The following is a 19,229-nucleotide window of genomic DNA, read 5'->3' as shown; positions in this document are numbered from 1 at the left end:
TTGAATTATGGTTTTCTCAGGGTATATGCCCAGTAGTGGGATTGCTTGGTCATATGGTAGTTCTATTTGTAGTTTTTTAAGGAACCTCCATACTGTTCTCCATAGTGGCTGTACCAATTCACATTCCCACCAGCAGTGCAACAGTGTTCCCTTTTCTCCACAACCTCTCCAGCATTTATTGTTTCTAGATTTTTTGATGATGGCCATTCTGACTGGTGTGAGATGATATCTCATTGTAGTTTTGATTTGCATTTCTATAATGATTAATGATGTTGAGCATTCTTTCATGTGTTTGTTGGCAGTCTGTATATCTTCTTTGGAGAAATGTCTATTTAGGTCTTCTGTCCATTTTTGGATTGGGTTGTTTGTTTTTTTGTTATTGAGCTGCATGAGCTGCTTGTAAATTTTAGAGATTAATCCTTTCTCAGTTGCTTCATTTGCAAATATTTTCTCCCATTCTGAGGGTTGTCTTTTGGTCTTGTTTATGGTTTCCTTTGCTGTGCAAAAGCTTTGAAGTTTCATTAGGTCCCATTTGTTTATTTTTGTTTCTTATTTCCATTTGTCTAGGAGGTGGGTCAAAAAGGATCTTGCTGTGATTTATGTCATAGAGTGTTCTTCCTATGTTTTCCTCTAAGAGTTTTATAGTGCCTGGCCTTACATTTAGGTCTTTAATACATTTTGAGCTTATTTTTGTGTATGGTGTTAGGGAGTGATCTAACCTCATACTTTTACATGTACCTGTCCAGTTTTCCCAGCACCACATATTGAAGAGGCTGTCCTTTCTCCACTCTACATTCCTGCCTTCTTTATCAAAGATAAGGTGACCATATGTCCGTGGGTTTATCTCTGGGCTTTCTATCCTGTTCCATTGATCTATCTTTCTGTTTTTTGTGCCAGTACCATACTGTCTTGATTACTGTAGCTTTGTAGTATAGTCTGAAGTCAGGGAGCCTGATTCCTCCAGCTCCGTTTTTCATTATCAAGATTGCTTTGGTTATTCGGGGTCTTTTGTGTTTCCATACAAATTGTGAAATTTTTTGTTCTAATTCTGTAAAAACTGCCAGTGGTAGTTTGATAGGGATTGCATTGAATCTGTAGATTGCTTTGGGTAGTAGAGTCATTTTCACAATTCTTCCAATCCAAGAACATGGTATATCTCTCCATCTATTTGTATCATCTTTAATTTCTTTCATCAGTGTCTTACAATTTTCTGCATACAGGTCTTTTGTCTCCTTGGGTAGGTTTATTCCTAGATATTTTATTATTTTTGTTGCAATGGTAAATGGGAGTGTTTTCTTGGTTTCACTTTCAGATTTCTCATCATTAGTGTATAGGAATGCCAGAGATTTCTGTGCATTAATTTTGTATCCTGCTACTTTACCAAATTCATTGATTAGCTCTTGTAGTTTTCTGGTAGCATCTTTAGGATTCTCTATGTATAGTATCATGTCATCTGCAAACAGTGACATCTTTACTTCTTCTTTTCCGATTTGGATTCCTTTTATTTCCTTTTCTTCTCTGATTGCTGTGGCTAAAACTTCCAAAACTTTGTTGAATAAGAATGGTGAGAGTGGGCAACCTTGTCTTGTTCCTGATCTTAGTGGAAATGCTTTCAGTTTTTCACCATTGAGGACGATGTTGGCTGTGGGTTTGTCATATATGGCCTTTATCATGTTGAGGAAAGTTCCTTCTATGCCTACTTTCTGGAGGGTTTTTATCATAAATAGGTGTTGAATTTTGTCGAAAGCTTTCTCTGCATCTATTGAGATGACCATATGGTTTTTCTCCTTCAATTTGTTAATATGGTGTATCATGTTGATTGATTTGCATATATTGAAGAATCCTTGCATTTCTGGAATAAACCCCACTTGATCATGGTGTATGATCCTTTTAATGTGCTGTTGGATTCTGTTTGCTAGTATTTTGTTGAGGATTTTTGCATCTATGTTCATCAGTGATATTGGCCTGTAGTTTTCTTTCCTTGTGACATCCTTGTCTGCTTTTGGTATCAGGGTGATGGTGGCCTTGTCGAATGAGTTTGGGAGTGTTCCTCCCTATGCTATATTTTGGAAGAGTTTTAGAAGGATAGGTGTTAGCTTTTGTCTAAATGTTTGATACAATTCACCCGTGAAGCCGTCTGGTCCTGGGCTATTGTTTGTTGGAAGGTTTTTAATCACAGTTTCAATTTCAGTGCTTGTGATTGGTCTGTTCATATTTTCTATTTCTTTCTGATTCAGTCTTGGCAGGTTGTGCATTTCTAAGAATTTGTCCATTTCTTCCAGGTTGTCCGTTTTATTGGCATAGAGTTGCTTGTAGTAATCTCTCATGATCTTTTGTATTTCTGCAGTGTCAGTTGTTACTTCTCCTTTTTCATTTCTAATTCTATTGATTTGAGTCTTCTCCCTTTTTATCTTGATGAGTCTGGCTAATGGTTTATCAATTTTGTTTATCTTCTCAAAGAACCAGCTTTTAGTTTTATTGATCTTTGCTATCGTTTCCTTCATTTCTTTTTCATTTATTTCTGATCTGGTCTTTATGATTTCTTTCCTTCTGCTAACTTTGGGGGTTTTTTCTTCTTCTTTCTCTAATTGCTTTAGGTGCAAGGTTAGGTTGTTTATTCAAGATGTCTCCTGTTTCTTAAAGTAGGATTGTATTGCTATAAACTTCCCTCTTAGAACTGCTTTTGCTGCCTCACATAGGTTTTGGGTTGTCGTGTCTCCATTGTCATTTGTTTCTAGGTATTTTTTGATTTCCTCTTTGATTTCTTCAATAAGCACTTCGTTATTAAGTAGTGTATTATTTAGCCTCCATATGTTTGTGTTTTTTACAGATCTTTTCCTGTAATTGATACCTAGTCTCATAGCGTTGTGGTCAGAAAAAATACTTGATACAATTTCAGTTTTCTTAAATTTACCAAGGCTTGATTTGTGACCCAAGATATGATCTATCCTGGAGACTGTTCCATGAACACGTGAGAAAAATGTGTATTCTGTTGTTTTTGGATGGAGTGTCCTATAATATCAGTTAAGTCCATCTTGTTTAATGTATCATTTAAAGCTTGTGTTTCCTTATTTATTTTCATTTTGGATGATCTGTCCATTGGTGAAAGTGGGGTGTTAAAGTACCCTACAATGATGTGTTACTGTCGATTTCCCCTCTTTTGGCTGTTGGTATTTGCCTTATGTATTGAGGTGCTCCTATGTTGGCTGCATAAATATTTACAGTTGTTATATCTTCTTCTTGGATGAATCCCTTGATCATTATGTAGTGTCCTTCTTTGTCTCTTCTAATAGTCTTTATTTATTTATTTTTTTTGCGGTACGCGGGCCTCTCACTGTTGTGGCCTCTGCCGTTGCGGAGCACAGGCTCCGGACGCGCAGGCTCAGCGGCCATGACTCACGGGCCCAGCCGCTCCGCGGCCTGTGGGATCTTCCCGGACCGGGGCACAAACCCGTGTCCCCTGCATCGGCAGGCGAACTCTTAACCACTGTGCCACCAGGGAAGCCCTAATAGTCTTTATTTTAAAGTCTATTTTGTCTGATATGAGAATTGCTACTCCAGCTTTCTTTTGGTTTCCATTTGAATGGAATATATTTTTGCATCTCCTCAGTTTCAGTCTGTATGTGTCCCTAGGTCTGAAGTGGGTCTCTTGTAGACAGCATATATATGGGTCTTATTTTTGTATCCATTCAGCCAGTCTGTGTCTTTTGGTGGGAGCATTTAATCCATTTATATTTAAGGTAATTATTGATATGTATGTTCCTATTTCCATTTTCTTCATTGTTTTGGGTTTGTTATTATAGGTCTTTTCCTTCTCTTGTGTTCCTTGCCTAGAGAAGATCCTTTAGCATTTGTTGTAAAGCTGGTTTGGTGGTGGTGAACTCTCTCAGCTTTTGCTTGTCTGTAAAGGTTTTAATTTCTCCATCAAATCTGAATGAGATCCTTGCTGGGTAGAGTAATCTTGGTTTTAGGTTTTTCTCCTTCATCACTTTAAATATGTCCTGCCAGTCCCTTCTGGCTTGCAGAGTTTCTGTTGAAAGATCATTAACCTTATGGGGATTCCCTTGTGTGTTACTTGTTGTTTTTCCCTTGCTTCTTTTAATACGTTTTCTTTGTATTTAATTTTTGACAGTTTGATTAATATGTGTCTTGGCATGTTTCTCCTTGGATTTATCCTGTATGGGACTCTCTGTGCTTCCTGGACTTGATTAACTATTTCCTTTCCCATGTTAGGGAAGTTTTCATTTATAATCTCAAATATTTTCTCAGTCCCTTTGTTTTTCTCTTCTTCTTCTGGAACCCCTATAATTCGAATGTTGGTGTTTTTAATGTTGTTCCAGAGGTCTCTGAGACTGTCCTCAGTTCTTTTCATTCTTTTTTCTTTATTCTGCTCTGCAGTAGTTATTTCCACTATTTTATCTTCCAGGTCACTTATCCATTCTTCTGCCTCAGTTGTTCTCCTGTTGATCCCTTCTAGAGTATTTTTGTTTGTTTGTTTTTGCGGTATAATGGCCTCTCACTGTTGTGGCCTCTCCTGTTGCAGAGCACAGGCTCCAGATGCGCAGGGTCAGCAGCCATGGCCCACGGACCCAGCCGCTCTGCGGCATGTGGGATCTTCCCGGACCGGGGCACAAACCTGTGTCCCCCGCATCGGCAGGTGGACTCTCAACCACTGCGCCACCAGGGAAGCCCCCTTCTAGAGTATTTTTAATTTCATTTATTGTGTTGTTCATCGTTGTTTTTTCATCTTTAGTTCTTCTAGGTCCTTGTTAAATGTTTCTTGTATTTTCTCTATTCTATTTCCAAGATTTTGGATCATCTTTACTATCATTATTCTGAATTCTTTTTCAGGTAGACTGCCTATTTCGTATTCATTGTTAGGTCTGGTGGGTTTTTATCTTGCTCTTTGATGTGCTGTGTGTTTTTCTGTCTTCTCATTTTGTTTATCTTACTGTGTTTGGGGTCTCCTTTTTGCAGGCTGCAGGTTCATAGTTCCCGTTGTTTTTGGTGTCTGTCCCCATTGGCTAAAGTTGGTTCAGTGGGTTGTGTAGGCTTCCTGGTGGAGGGGACTAGTGCCTGTGTTCTGGTGCATGAGGCTGGATCATGTCTTTCTGGTGGGCAGGTCCACGTTTTGTGGTGTGTTTTGGGGTGTCTGTGGACTTATTATGATTTTAGGCAGCCTCTCTGCTAATGGGTGGGGTTGTGTTCCTGTCTTGCTAGTTGTTTGGCATAGGGTGTCCAGCACTGTAGCTTGCTGGTCATTGAGTGAACCTGGGTGTTGGTGTTGAGATGGAGATCTCTGGGAGATCTTTGCCGTGTGATATTACATGGAGCTGGGAGGTCCCTTGTGGACCAAGTGTCCTGAAGTTGGCTCTCCCACCTCAGAGGCACAGCACTGACTCCTGGCTGCAGCACCAAGAGCCTTTCATCCACATGGCTCAGAATAAAAGGGAGAAAAAGTAGAAAGGAAGAAAGAGAAAGAGAGGAAGGAAGGAAGGAAGGATAAAAGAAAATAAAGTAAGGTAAAATAAAATAAAGTTATTAAAATAAAAAATTATTTAAAAAGAATTTTTTAAGTAGAAAAACAAACAAAAAACTGGTTGGATAGAACCCTAGGACAAATGGTGAAAGCAAAGCTATACAGACAAAATCTCACACAGAAGCATACACATACACACTCACAAGAAGAGGAAAAGGGGAAAAAATAATAAATCTTGCTCTCAAAGTCCACCTCCTCAATTTGGGATGATTCGTTGTCTATTCATGTATTCCACAGATGCAGGGTACATCAAGTTGACTGTGGAGCTTCAGTCTGTTGCTTCTGAGGCGGCTGGGAGAGATTTCCCTTTCACTTCTTTGTTCTCACAGCTCCCAGGGGCTCAGCTTTGGATTTGGCCCCGCCTTTGCATGTAGGTCGCTGGAGGGCGACTGCTCTTTGCTCAGACAGGACGGAAAGGAGCCGCTGATTCGGGGGCTCTGGCTCACTCAGGCCAGTGGGAGGGAGGGGTACGGAGTGCGGGGTGAGCCTGCGGCGGCAGAGGCCGGCGTGACGTTGAACCAGCCTTAGATGCGCTGTGCGTTCTCCTGGGGAAGTTGTCCCTGGATCCCGGGAACCTGGCAGTGGCGGGCTGCACAGGCTCCCCGGAAGGGAGGTGTGGAGAGTCACCTGTGCTCGCACACAGGCTTCTTGGTGGCGGCAGCAGCAGCCTTAGCGTCTCATGCCCATCTCTGGGGTCCGTGCTTTTAGCCACGGCTCGCGCCCGTCTGTGGAGCTATTTTAAGCAGCGCTCTTAATCCCCTCTCCTCAGCGCACCAGGAAACAAAGAGGGAAGAAAAAGTCTCTTGCCTCTTCGGCAGGTCCAAACTTTTTCCCGGACTCCCTCCCGGCTAGCCGTGGTGCACTAACCCCTTCAGGCTGTGTTCACGCCGCCAGTCCTCTCCCTGCGCTCCGCTCCGCTCCGACTGAAGCGGGATCCTCAGCTCCCAGGTGAGCTGACAAGCCTCTCGGGCTGGTGAGTGCTGGTCGGCAACGATCCTCTGTGTGGAAATCTCTCTGCTCTGCCTTTTGCACCCCTGTGGCTGCGCTCTCCTCAGCGGCTCCAAAGCTCCCCCCGCTCCGCCCCCCACAGTCTCCGCCAGTGAAGGGGCTTCTAGTGTGTGGAAACCTTTCCTCCTTCACAGCTCCCTCCCACTGGTGCAGGTCCCGTCCCTATTCTTTTGTCTCTGTTTATTCTTTTTTCTTTTGCCCTACCCAGGTACGTGGGGAGTTTCGTGCCTTTTGGGAGGTCTGAGTTCTTCTGCCAGCGTTCAGTAGGTGTTTTTTAGGAGTTCCACGTGTAGATGTATTTCTGATGTATCTGTGGGTAGGAAGGTGATCTCTGCGTCTTACTCTTCTGCCATCTTTCCCCTCTGAGCACCCATTTGTAAACTTTTAATGATGGCCATTTTGACCAGTGTGAGGTGGTACCTCATTGTAGTTTTAATTTTCACTTCTCTAATAATTAGCAATGATGAGCATCCTTTTTTTTTGTTTGTTTAATATTTATTTATTTGGCTGTGCCAGGTCTTAGTTGCAGCTTGCAGGATTTTTAGTTGTGCCATGCAAACTGTTAGTTGCAGCATGTGGAATCTAGTTGCCCAACCCGGAGTCAAACCCAGGCCCTCTGCATTGGGAGTGCGGAGTTCCAGCTCCTGGACCACCAGGGAAGTCCCTTGAGCATTTTTTCATAAACCTATTGGCCATCTTTGTGTTTTCTTTGCAGAAATGTCTATTTAGTTCTTCTGCCCATTTTTTGATTGGGTTGTTTGTTTTTGTTGAATTGTATGAGCTGTTTGTATATTTTGGAGATTAAGCACTTGTCAGTCACATCTCTTGCGTGTATTTTCTCCCATTCCATAGATTGTCTTTTCATTTTGTTTATGGTTTGCTTTGCTATGCAAAAGCTTGTAAGTTTAAGTCCCATTTGTTTATTTTTGCTTTTATGTCTATTGCCTTGGGCGACTGACCTACGTACGAAAACATTGGTACAATTTATGTCAGAGTATGTTTGGCCTATGTTCTTTTCTAGGAATTTTAGGGTGTCATGTCTTTTTTATTTTTTAATAAATTTATTTATTTTTGGCTGCATTGAGTCTTCATTGCTACGTACGGGCTTTCTCGAGTTGTGGCGAGTTGGGGCTACCCTTCGTTGTGGTGCACGGGCTTCTCATTGCAGTGGCTTCTCTTGTTGTGGAGCACAGGCTCTAGGCACGCGGGCTTCAGTAGTTGTGGCACGCAGGCTCAAATAGTTGTGGCTCACAGCTTCTCGGGTGTAGGCTCAGTAGTTGTGGCGCATGGGCTTAGTTGCTCCGCGGCATGTGGGATCTTCCTGGACCAGGGATCAAACCTGTGTTCCCTGCATCGGCAGGCGGATTCTTAACCACTGTGCCACCAGGAAAGTCCCGCCCCTTTTATTTTGATTAAAATGTTTTCCAGAGTGTGTGTATGTGTACATAAAAAGGCTAGGAGTAAAAACAAAATATCAAAATTATCTTGTGGCAATAGGATTATGAGTGGTTTTTTTTTTTTTTTTTTTTTTTTTCGGTACGCGGGCCTCTCACTCCTGTGTGGCCCCTCCCGTTGCGGAGCACAGGCTCCGGACGCGCAGGCTCAGCGGCCATGGCTCACGGGCCCAGCCGCTCCGCGGCACGTGGGATCCTCCCGGACCGGGGCACGAACCCGTGTCCCTTGCATCAGCAGGCGGACTCTCAACCACTGCGCCACCAGGGAAGCCCCTATGAGTGGTTTTTTTATCTTATTTTCTTTTGTGTTTTATAGCATTTTACAGTAAACATTTGACTTGTATCTTTGGGACAAAATGGTTTTTGATATTTAAAGTTACTTGGAGCAGAGTTATTTCTTTCATGGAAAATTTTTCTTATGACTTCAACTTAGAAATTAAAAAGGTACTAGGTAAAAGACCAAAATACATTATTTTGTTGGTATCTGTTGCTTTTTTTTTAAGAAATATTCTTTCTTACCTCAACCTTATTTAACCCGGTTTCATAATTGGTAGCAGTATTAATATGACTTTAGCCTGCTTGATTATCAGCTTTCCTAGGAATGGCTGAATTAGCTATGATGGTCATGTTGATGTGTAGTCTCCCCAGCTTTCAACCTGAATCCTAATAGATCTCACAGTTTAAGGTTTCCCTGTATGCTTGTTACTTGTTTATCCACTATTTGCCTATATAAAAGGACCACATTTTATGTATGTTGAGTCAAAACTGAAAAACACAGCAAACATGAGTTTTTTGGTTTTGGGGGTTTTCTGGCCATGCTGCATGTCTTGCGGGATCTTAGTTCTCTCACCAGGGATTGAACCCGTTGCCCCTGCAGCAGTAAGCGCAGAGTCCTAACCACTGAGCCAGCAGGGAGTTAGCAAACATGAGTTTTTAAAAGGTTGCTTTGGCTCCCTGTATTTTAATAAAAGATCTCTTAAGATAAATTATTACATGAGAAAAGCAAGGCACAGAAAAGTATGTGTAGTATAACACCTACTATAAGAAGGAGGCATAAGAGTATTTGTTTGACTGTATAAAGACTCTAAAAATCTGTACAAATTCTTAATCATTCTGGTTATGGAGATGGAGTTGGACTTTTCACTGTGTAATCTTCTGATATTTGAATCATGTGAATTTTAAAAATGGGTTTCGAAAGTGAAGTACTGAGAACTTAGAAATAAACTGATCTTATTTTCTCGCATAAAATGAGAACCTAATACCTCATGTGTATAGTAATTGTCTTATTCCTTAGAACAAAGATAAGCAACCTATAACCCAAAGGCCGCCAGTCCTCCTTTCCCTCCCTTTTTCTGAATAAAGTTGTATTGTACCATAGCCATGCCCATTTGTATACATATTATAATATATGGCTTCTCTTTCCAGCTACAATGGCAGAATTAAGTAGTTGCAACAGACACTTTATGGCCTGCAATCTTTATTATCTAATTCTATACAGAAAAATTTTGCTGACCCTCTGCTGTAGACCTTGTTTTAAAGTTTTTAATAGTAGAACCCTCTGTTTACAGTCAAATTTTTATATGGACTTCTATTATTAAAATATACAGCTATACTTACTGCAGTGAGGTTAGGGGACAGGTTGGTTGAACCCTGCCTACTCACCTGCCTCCCTCTCTTTTTTTACCCTCCATTCTCCAGCAGATGATTCTTGAGGGGAATTTGAGGAACCCCCGGGGTTCTAAGGAGTACATTTTGAAAATGACTGCCTTACAACAACTCTTTGAGGCAGTAAGTGTGATATTATTTTCTATTTTAGGTATTGAGAGACTCGGCTCATAGAAGTTAGTTAGTCAAGGCTTAATAAGCAACCAGAACTCAAAACAAATCCAGGATATTTAATTGCAGAATAAATGGTCATATTTGCCTTTATATTCTATTTTATATTGTCATAATTATACAGTAATTGTTTCTACAAGGTGTTTTAGTGGTGATTTGACTTTTTTGTCTTTCATCTTTCTTGTTTCGCATAGGCTTTTGTAAGGCAAGCTTCCTTCCTTTACTGGAATTTGCCTATACTTCGGTGCTAAGTTTTGACTTCTGTAGCATGGCTGATGTAGCCATCTTGGCTCGTCATCTTTTCATGTCAGAAGTTTTAGAAATCTGTGAAAGTGTACATAAACTAATGGAAGAGAAGCAGCTAACAGTATATAAGAAGGGTGAGGTACAAACAGTTACATCTACACAGGACTTACCAGAACAAAATGGAGGTACAGCACCTCCTGTGGCTAACAACGAGGGAACCACAACAACTTTATCCACTGAACTTGGGGATTGTGAAATTGTACTGCTGGTGAACGGAGAATTGCCAGAGCAGAATGGAGAGCTAGGACAACAGCCTGAGCCCCAGGTTTCTTCACAGACCGAAGCTGCTCTGTCACCTGTAGGCTGTGTAACTGATTCCCATCCTGAAATGGAGTCTGTTGATTTAGTAACGAAAAACAGCCAGACAGAACTAGAAACTTTAAACAGCAGAGAAGATGGCACAGTCTCTGATACTCATCCTAAGCTTTCAAAAGAGAATGTAATCAGTAGCTCTCCAGAAAACAGTAATATGGGAAATGATACAGCAACAGAGGATATCTGTGCTGAAGATATCTCAGAGCATAGGCAGAACCTTGGCCAGTCTTTAAAAGATCAGGAAAATCTAGTTGAACCGACAGCACAGACAGACCATAGTCCCGATGATGATGATACTTACAGAAGCAGGCTTCGGCAGCGCTCTGTTAACGAAGGGGGATATATCCGACTACACAAAGGAATGGAGAAGAAGCTGCAGAAACGGAAAGCCATTTCCAAGTCAGCAGTTCAACAGGTATGATGAAAAAAGAGTTTACCTTTGTAGTTTTAGCTTTAAGTTGAAAACATTCTGCAGTTAAACTTATGGTGATAATTATCTTGGGGGGAAGGGGAGTGGATGCAGGAAAGCAATTTAATGTTTTAAATACCAATATTAAGATAATGTGAATTTGAGATAGTTAATTTATTTAGATTGTGTTTTCTGTTCTTTAATTAGGTGGCTCAGAAATTAGTTCAAAGAGGAAAAAAGATGAAACAACCAAAAAGAGATGCTAAAGAGAATACCGAAGAAGAAGCATCCCATAAATGTGGGGAATGTGGAATGGTTTTTCAGAGACGATATGCTCTTATAAAGCACATACTGAAACATGAAAGAGCTAGAGATTACAAGTGTCCAGTAAGTATCTGGAAAGCTAATTATAGATGGCTATAACTTCATTATAAATAGAATCCAATTTACTGCTTCATTATTATCCTGCCATTTGTGTTCTCTCTTCTGTCTCCCTTATATTGCCGTAAGAGTTATCTTCTGATTTGTACATGTCATGTTCTTGCCAAAAAATATTTACCTCTGCTTCTTCTTGATACCCTAGTAAGACAACAGTAAAACGATCTTTTTAAAAAGCTCATAGAAAGGCAAAAAGAACAGGAGACCTTAGCAACTAAATTCTGGATTCTGATAAATAGATGGAGTGTTTTTTGTTTGTTTGTTGGCTGCCCCATGCGGCATGTGGTAGCTTAGTTCCCCAACCAGGGATAGAACCTGTACCCCCCTGCAGTGGAAGCACAGGGTCTTAGCCACTGGACTGCCAGGGAAGTCCCTAGATGGAGTCATTGATTCAGCAGATTTGAAAGGGCTCATTCCCAGGCTTTCAGTATGGAAAGCTAAGAATCAATCCAAATTGTATTGCAGAACTACCAAAAGGCTCAGAAATTAATGGTACTAGCTACCTTGAAAGTAGAGATGAGTCTGGTTGTTAGAAAGTCTGTTTTGGTTTTTTTTCTGGCTGCGTTGGGTCTACATTGCTATACATGGGCTTTCTCTGGGTTGCAGCTAGCGGGAGCTACTCTTCATTGTGGTGCGCCGGCTTCTCACTGCGGTGGCTTCTCGTGTTGCAGAGCATGGGCTCTAGGTGCGCAGACTTCAGTAGTTGTGGCGCACGGGCTTCAGTAGTTGTGGCATGCAGGCTCTAGAGCACAGGCTTAGTAGTTGTGGCACACAGACTTAGTTGCTCCACAGCATGTGGGATCTTCCTGGACCAGGGCTCGAACCCGAGTCCCCTGCATTGGCAGGCGGACTCTTAACCACTTTGCCACCAGGGAAGTCCCTAGAAAGTCTTTCTAAGAAGTAAGTAAATCACTACCACCATGCCTTCAGCCAAAGATCCATCTTCTACTCTCTGAAAAAGATAAAACCCACCACTGCTCTAGGGAACACTGTGAATAATGAGGGTGAATGTACTATATACCAAACAAGGGAACGTAAAAGCATATATACTGAATATTGAATCCTTTCAAGCTCTCTTTCCCTACTCAAGTTCCAGAATATTAACAACCAAACCCTTAATCTTAAAATAGAAGGATTTCTTAAAGGTGAGAAATCCGAAGTCTGATAACAAAAGATCTAAAGATACTGCTCATTAAAGCCTGTGGTTAACAGTTTACTCCTCTGCTTACACACAAGTTCCAATCGGTTTTTAAATGTCTTATTTTGAAATGTGAATAGACATCAGTTATACAGACTCACAAATATTTCAAGCAAAAAAACAACTTTGAGGAATCCAATACTATGCAGTTAAAAGAAAACTCAAACACCCCCCCACACACAACCCAAACCACAAACTATGATTTATATTAGAGATAAATAAAACAATTACATCAGTAAAACAATAACCATGTACTGTGTTTTTAAAAGGACACATCAAGAGAACAGAAGAGTTTTTCTTAGGAATAAAATACATAATAACACATATAAAAATAGAAAAGTTAGGAAATACAATTGGCTAAATCACCCAGAAAATAAAGCAAAAGACAAGGTAAAAATGGGAGTGAAAGAAATTTTAGAGGATTGGTCTAGGTTGTCTTCTAATATCCAGATAATTCCAAACAGCATGGAGAGAAAGAAATCATTAATGCAATGAAAAAAAATTTGAGAACTTGAAAATAGAAGTTTCCTTGTTAAAAGGGGTGCGTTCAGTGTCCAGAATCATGGGTGAAAATAAATCTATACCAAGATATATTATGAAATTTCAGAATCAAGGTACAAAGAAAATCTTATAAATTACAAGAGAGAAAGGATAAGGGTCAGAATAGCTTCAGGCCTTTCAGCAGCAACAGTGGAAGTTAGAAGACAAAGGCACAATATCTTTAATATTATAAAAGAAAATGATTTCTAACTTGGAATCAGTATTCAAACTATATTTATGATGGTAGAATAAGAACAGTTTCAGACATGCAAGGTCTGCAAAGTTTTACCTCCCAAACTCCCTTTCTCAGGAAGCTGTCGGCAGAGGTATTCCTCTAAAATGAGCAAGACATGGGAAACGGGAAACATGGGGTCCAATCTGTAGAGTCCAAGCGTGGGAAACAACCGCCCCAGTCTGGAACACCAACGTAGTGCTTTGACAGCGATCTCCCACAAGGTGATGTTTTAAACCTTCTCCCAATAGACAGTTGAGAGAAAGGTTTGATGATGAATTAGCAGTAAATACAAAGATAAATAAAACCGAAAAGGAAACGAAAGGAAAGAGACTCATTCTGTATGGTCCAGCTGTAATAACATGTATGTCATCCAGATAATGTAAGCACTGAAATTGATCTCATCAAAATGATCATAAAGCTGTATTGAGAAAGTGTATGGTAATGGGAAGGATCATGTACGTGTAGAGAGTGGAGAGGTAAAGGAGTCACTTCCTATTATTCATATTACTCAGAATTACAGAGATAATCATTAAGAAAGAGTCAAAAAAGTAGAGTAGTGAACCAAGAGGCCAGTTTTACTTATTAAAAAAAAGTTTTGTAGATCATGACTATAAATAACTCTGATTTTAAAATAAAGAACAGAAGCTTTCAGGAATACCCAACAAGTACAGGGTAAAACCCAAAGACTATCACAGTTTTATCTTCCTACTTTTTCCAGCCCCTATTTTTGCTCTTCCTAACAACTGTTAGTACTCATATAATAATAGTATTCTTGTCTTTGTCTGTGTCTTACCATTCCTTCAAGACCGAGCCTCGGTGATGACGCCTTTCCTTATACTCTGATTATTCCCTCTTCCTAAGTATTGATCTTTCACCTATTTACATATAAATCCTGTTTTTGTGGTTAGATTATAAATCTTTGCAGAATAGAGGCTGGGTCTGTCCCTTTCATTTCTATAGTGTGGTACCTAGCATATTGTCTTTTACATAGTATATATGTTTATTGAGTGATATAATTGTAACAAAGATATGGAATGTTGAAGTACAAATTGAGTTTCACTTAACATTTGTGATGGAAATACATTCAGGCAGAATTTTGTTTACTTTTTCTTTTAGTTGTGTAAGAAACAGTTTCAGTACAGTGCCTCCTTGAGAGCACACCTTATTCGACATACCAGGAAAGATGCACCTACTTCATCCTCTTCCAGTTCTGCACCTAATGAGGCATCAGGATCATCATCTGAGAAGGGCAGAACCAAACGCGAATTTATATGTTCGATATGTGGAAGGACATTACCTAAATTATATTCTCTTCGAATACATATGTTAAAGCACACAGGGGTAAAACCACATGCATGCCAGGTAAAGCCATTATATTTATTTTGTTATTTAAAGAAGATTGGAACATAACTGGTGATAAGACTGGTTGATTCTGGTGTCACATCACTTTTGTAAAATGTCACAGGAAGTCCATAACTTTTTCAGTTTGTTGCCTAGGTCGAGGGTGAGTCCCAGTTCTGTTCTTTAATTTGGCTGAAGTTGTAACTTGAAATTAATCTATTTAGGATGTTCGGGAAACTTGCTAGGATTCAGAGCGATACTGGGTGAGAATAACCAATTCATCATCTCAGTCATCCCTTAACGTTCAGTAGGACCAACCTGGCTTGGGAAGGAACCTGTGAGTTAAACACATCTTAGTAGAAATTCTGCCTAAGCTATGTGTCCTTCTCTAGAGCTGAAGACTAAATGCCAAAATGTGATTCCTGGGTAAAGAATCCTGTGATAAGCCAGCTTTGGGCTATTTGCAACGGTGAAAAATTTCTAGTAGCACCTATAGCCTTGCATATAAGGATGACCCACTATTTTTATTAATAAACAGTTTTGGAACCAGTGAATTTTTAAATGTTTTTCTCTCTCTCTTTCGTTTCTTAAGCTTCGTATTATAAGAAAAAAGAATGTAAGAGAGTAGAATAAACCCTCATGTACTCTTCACCCAGCTTTAATAGTTATCAACACATGGTCAATTGTGGGATTTTTTTTTTTAATTTAAATATAGTTGATTTACAATGTTGTGTTAGTTTCAGGTGTTCAGCAAAGTGATTCAGTTATTTATTTATTCATTCATCCATTCATTCTTTTTTAGATTCTTTTCCATTATAGGTTATTACAAGATATCGAGTGTAGTTCCCTGTGCTATACAGTAGGTCCTTGTTGGTTATCTATGGTCAGTTGTATTTTATATGTACTGTCTCTCACTCCCTTACTTCCCCCTCCCTTCAGTTATTTTGAAGCCAAGTCCTAAGCATCATTTTATTCATATATTTAAAAACTAAGTGTTAATTGGGCCTCTGGTCTTCTGGTGTAGCACTACTCAAAATGTGTAGTCCATAAAAGATAAGTGCAAAGATGGAGAATAGGCATGTAGAAACTGTCATGGCAATTTGATACTGTGACATTTTCATTGTGTTTAACAAAAATCTCTCCCTAATAGATTGGGGAAAGAAAAAAACTGGTTCTTCATCATAGAGAGTTTAAGAAGCACTGTTCTAGTTGGTATAGCAGGAGTTGAGTATATTGTTCTTGATTAAGCTCCCATGTCTCTTTTAATATAAGATATATTGTTTACCAGTCTCACAAAGGACAGTATGAGGTTTTTTTGGGTACTGTTTTGAGTTCTTCTAGTGATCTCATGGGTGTAAGAAAAATAGCAATATTGGTTAACTACGGAATCAGAAGATGATCAACCAGCTAAAATCCTTGGCCCTTGTATCAACTTTAACTTTGTCATTTTGTTTATAATTTAAGTTTTTAATTTAAAATAGCATAGTAGATTCTGTGTCCTCATTCTTCAGAAACAGCCCTTACCTCTTTTTCTGTTTTACTGGTTTAAACACCTGTGCTCTCTTAGGTCTGTGGAAAGACTTTCATCTACAAGCACGGTCTAAAATTACACCAGAGTCTCCATCAATCACAAAAGCAGTTCCAGTGTGAACTATGCGTTAAGTCATTTGTTACCAAACGGAGTCTTCAGGAACATATGAGTATTCACACGGGTAATGAGAAACTTATATTGACATAGTTACATGTTATATACTATTAATTTACTAGTATATTGATTATGCTGTAAGATGACTGTATGTGTGCAGTTTTTTATTAATGAGAGTAAAGGTTTTTTTTGTTTTTTTGTGTTTTTCTTTTAGAGTAAAGTTTAAAAGTTGTTCTTATAATCTAGTTTTAGAGCTATCTTATTTGTGTAAAAATTTTGTTTCAGTCAGTGCAGAAAAATGTGTACTGAGTATTAAATCCAGGCACCTAAAGAAATGGTCTTGCTTTTAAAAAGTTAAGCAGTAGACAGATGTAACTGTCAGCATGGTATGTGGCTTATAATTTTATTAGAACTTTTAGTCCACGTATACTTATTTTCAGGTGTTTAAAGCAGTTATGTGGAAAATGGCTGATGAAGGGTAGATAATCTGCTCTAGAACTTGTATACAACTCTACACTGTTATAATCGAGATGATCATGCAAGCCTATCACATTCTGTGGGTAGTAGTAGTAGCCTCTCTAGTACTCTGGTTGAGAGAAAATAGGGATTTTGACATAGTTTGTTATTCTTAGAAGGTGGATGCCAAATGTTACAGCTTCCGTGCCCACTTGATAAAATAACTTCTGAAATACAACGTAAAGCATTCTGTTGGAAGAGCACCTGATTGCTGGATTTGTAACATGGTTTTTATTTTTTATAGGAGAGTCCAAGTACCTTTGCTCAGTTTGTGGAAAGTCTTTTCACAGGGGCTCTGGGCTCAGCAAGCACCTAAAGAAACACCAACCAAAGCCTGAAGTTCGAGGCTATCATTGTACTCAGTAAGTATTTAATATGTGAACCATTCAATTAATTTCCTTGTGTTCTTACTCAGTTTATTTGAAAGTTGTTTCAAAAGAAAATATTTGAGGTGACTATAGTTGATAACACTGTATAATATGATTGAATTTTGCTAAGAGAGTAGGAACTTGAATATTCATATGTAATTATACACACACGTATATATATCTGAGGTGATGGGTGTGTTAACAAGTGGGAGGATTCCTTTCACAGTGTATACATGTACTGAATAATCACATTATACACTTTAAATATCTTACAATTTTATTTGTCAGTTACACCTCAGTAAAACTGAAAAAGGAGAATACTTGAAGATAATATTAAACTGTTATTTGTTTACTCTTGATTTTATCAGTTTGTTTTTTCTAGATGTTCCTATTTATGTAACAGTTTTATTTAGACACAAATTTCATACCATACAAGTCACTCATTTTAAATGATTTAAAGAAGTTGTTCAAATGTGCAACCAGTTCTTTCCTACAGTAGGGACTGTAGGAAAGAAGGGTCCCTTGGTGCCAGCCAGAGATGCTTCCTAGGCAGTTCCTCGGAAGTACTGGGCCCTCTGCTCATTTCTCCCTTCTTCAGATTCCTTTTTCCCTCTTTTCATTTTCCAAAGCCTCCTGAAATCTTTTTTATAATTGAAGTAAAAGTTCATAGAACATAACATTCATCATTTTAAAGTGTTCAGTTTAGTGGCTTTCAGTACATTCACGGTGTTGTGTCAGCATCACCACTAATTCCAGAATGCCTTCAGTACTCAGGCCAGGCAGTTTACAGTTCTGCCTTGGTCTTCTCTTTCTGTTTGTGCAGAGTCAGCCATTGGTGAGAGTATAGAGCCTTTTCAGGTCTTTTCTGAGCATGTGCCCAGCACTGGGCAGATATTTGGACTTCTAGATTCCTGGGAATATGTGAGAGTTTTTCAAAGCTCTCATTCCCCAAAGCATCTCGGTCTCCAGCCTTTTCCTCACAGGCTTTTGGTTTGGATATTGTTTGCACCGAACTGCTGTTCCTTGCCCCAGCAGCTGTGGCTAATACATTTGCCTGTAAGTGTTTCCAGCCATCTGCTCCTCTCTACTCCCCACCCCTCCCCGAGTCCTCAGCCCTGGAAGAGTTAGGGTAAATACAAGCAGACCCTTTGAGGGGTAACCTCAAGGAGTCATCAGATAGCTCAGAACAACTACAGCTCTGTGAGAATAAGTTCCTCTGGTACTAGGGACCCGTAGCAGGAGTGCAGTCTGTCTGCTGAGCTGAGGAGCCTGGGGATGGGGCCAAGGTGAGTTGAAATGCCACAGAACTCTCTTACCAAGATTCAGCAATTGCTTTCTTGATTAAATATTTACCTGGTCACTGTAAACTTTTAATTAGTTTCCAGAGGTCCAATAAAATTGATTCTGACAGTTTTTGCCCATTTGTTTACTGCTTTCATGTAGGGATGGGCTTTTGGAGTTACCTACTCTGCCCTATATGCTGATGTCACTCTATAATCAGTCTTATTTTAAAACAAAGATAGTTTATTATTCATACATTTTTAGTTGCAAGTATAAGAAAACCCAATTTAAACTGACTTGAGGGCTTCCCTGGCTTAGTGGTTGAGAACCCGCCTGCCAATGCGGGGGACATGGGTTTGAGCCCTGGTCCGGGAAGATCCCACATGTCGCGGAGCAACTAAGCCTGTGTGCCACAACTACTGAGCCCACGTGCCACAACTACTGAAGCCCGTGCGCCTAGAGCCCATGCTCCACAACAAAAAAAGCCACCACAATGAGAAGCCTGCGCACCACAAAAAAGTAGTAGTCCCACCTCAACAAAGAGAAAGCCCGCGCGCAGCAACAAAGACCCACACAGGCAATAATAAAAACAAATAAATTTATTTTAAAAAAATTAAAAATAAAATAAACTGACTTGAATGAAAGTCGAATCTAGGAGTCTGAATGGTTTAATGTAAACTGGTTTCAGATTCATTAGCACTTGATGCCTCTGAGACTCCATATGGACAAGGCAGTGGCAATGATTTCAGCCTTACATCCTCTCAACTCCCAGATTGTCAAGCTGCTTTTCTCGTAGTTCC

The 19,229-nt window shown here is 39.7% G+C and overlaps 1 protein-coding gene across 1 annotated transcript in view; it reads left to right on the top strand.

Annotated features, from left to right (window-relative positions):
* Positions 1-19,229, top strand: part of ZBTB11 (zinc finger and BTB domain containing 11) — a 40,063-nt gene that overhangs the window by 17,094 nt on the left and 3,740 nt on the right. The window contains exons 4-8 of the mRNA XM_029215051.1: positions 10,032-10,873; positions 11,075-11,254; positions 14,395-14,640; positions 16,187-16,331; positions 17,025-17,142. Coding sequence (XP_029070884.1) covers positions 10,032-10,873; positions 11,075-11,254; positions 14,395-14,640; positions 16,187-16,331; positions 17,025-17,142 — 1,531 coding nt within the window. The remainder of the gene's footprint in view (positions 1-10,031; positions 10,874-11,074; positions 11,255-14,394; positions 14,641-16,186; positions 16,332-17,024; positions 17,143-19,229) is intronic.

This window comes from Monodon monoceros, unplaced genomic scaffold, assembly GCF_005190385.1.
Source record: "Monodon monoceros isolate NGI ecotype Baffin Bay Population unplaced genomic scaffold, NGI_Narwhal_1 Super_Scaffold_11, whole genome shotgun sequence".
NCBI classification, from domain to species: Eukaryota; Metazoa; Chordata; class Mammalia; order Artiodactyla; family Monodontidae; genus Monodon; species Monodon monoceros.
This window is presented reverse-complemented; position numbering and strand designations above follow the sequence as displayed.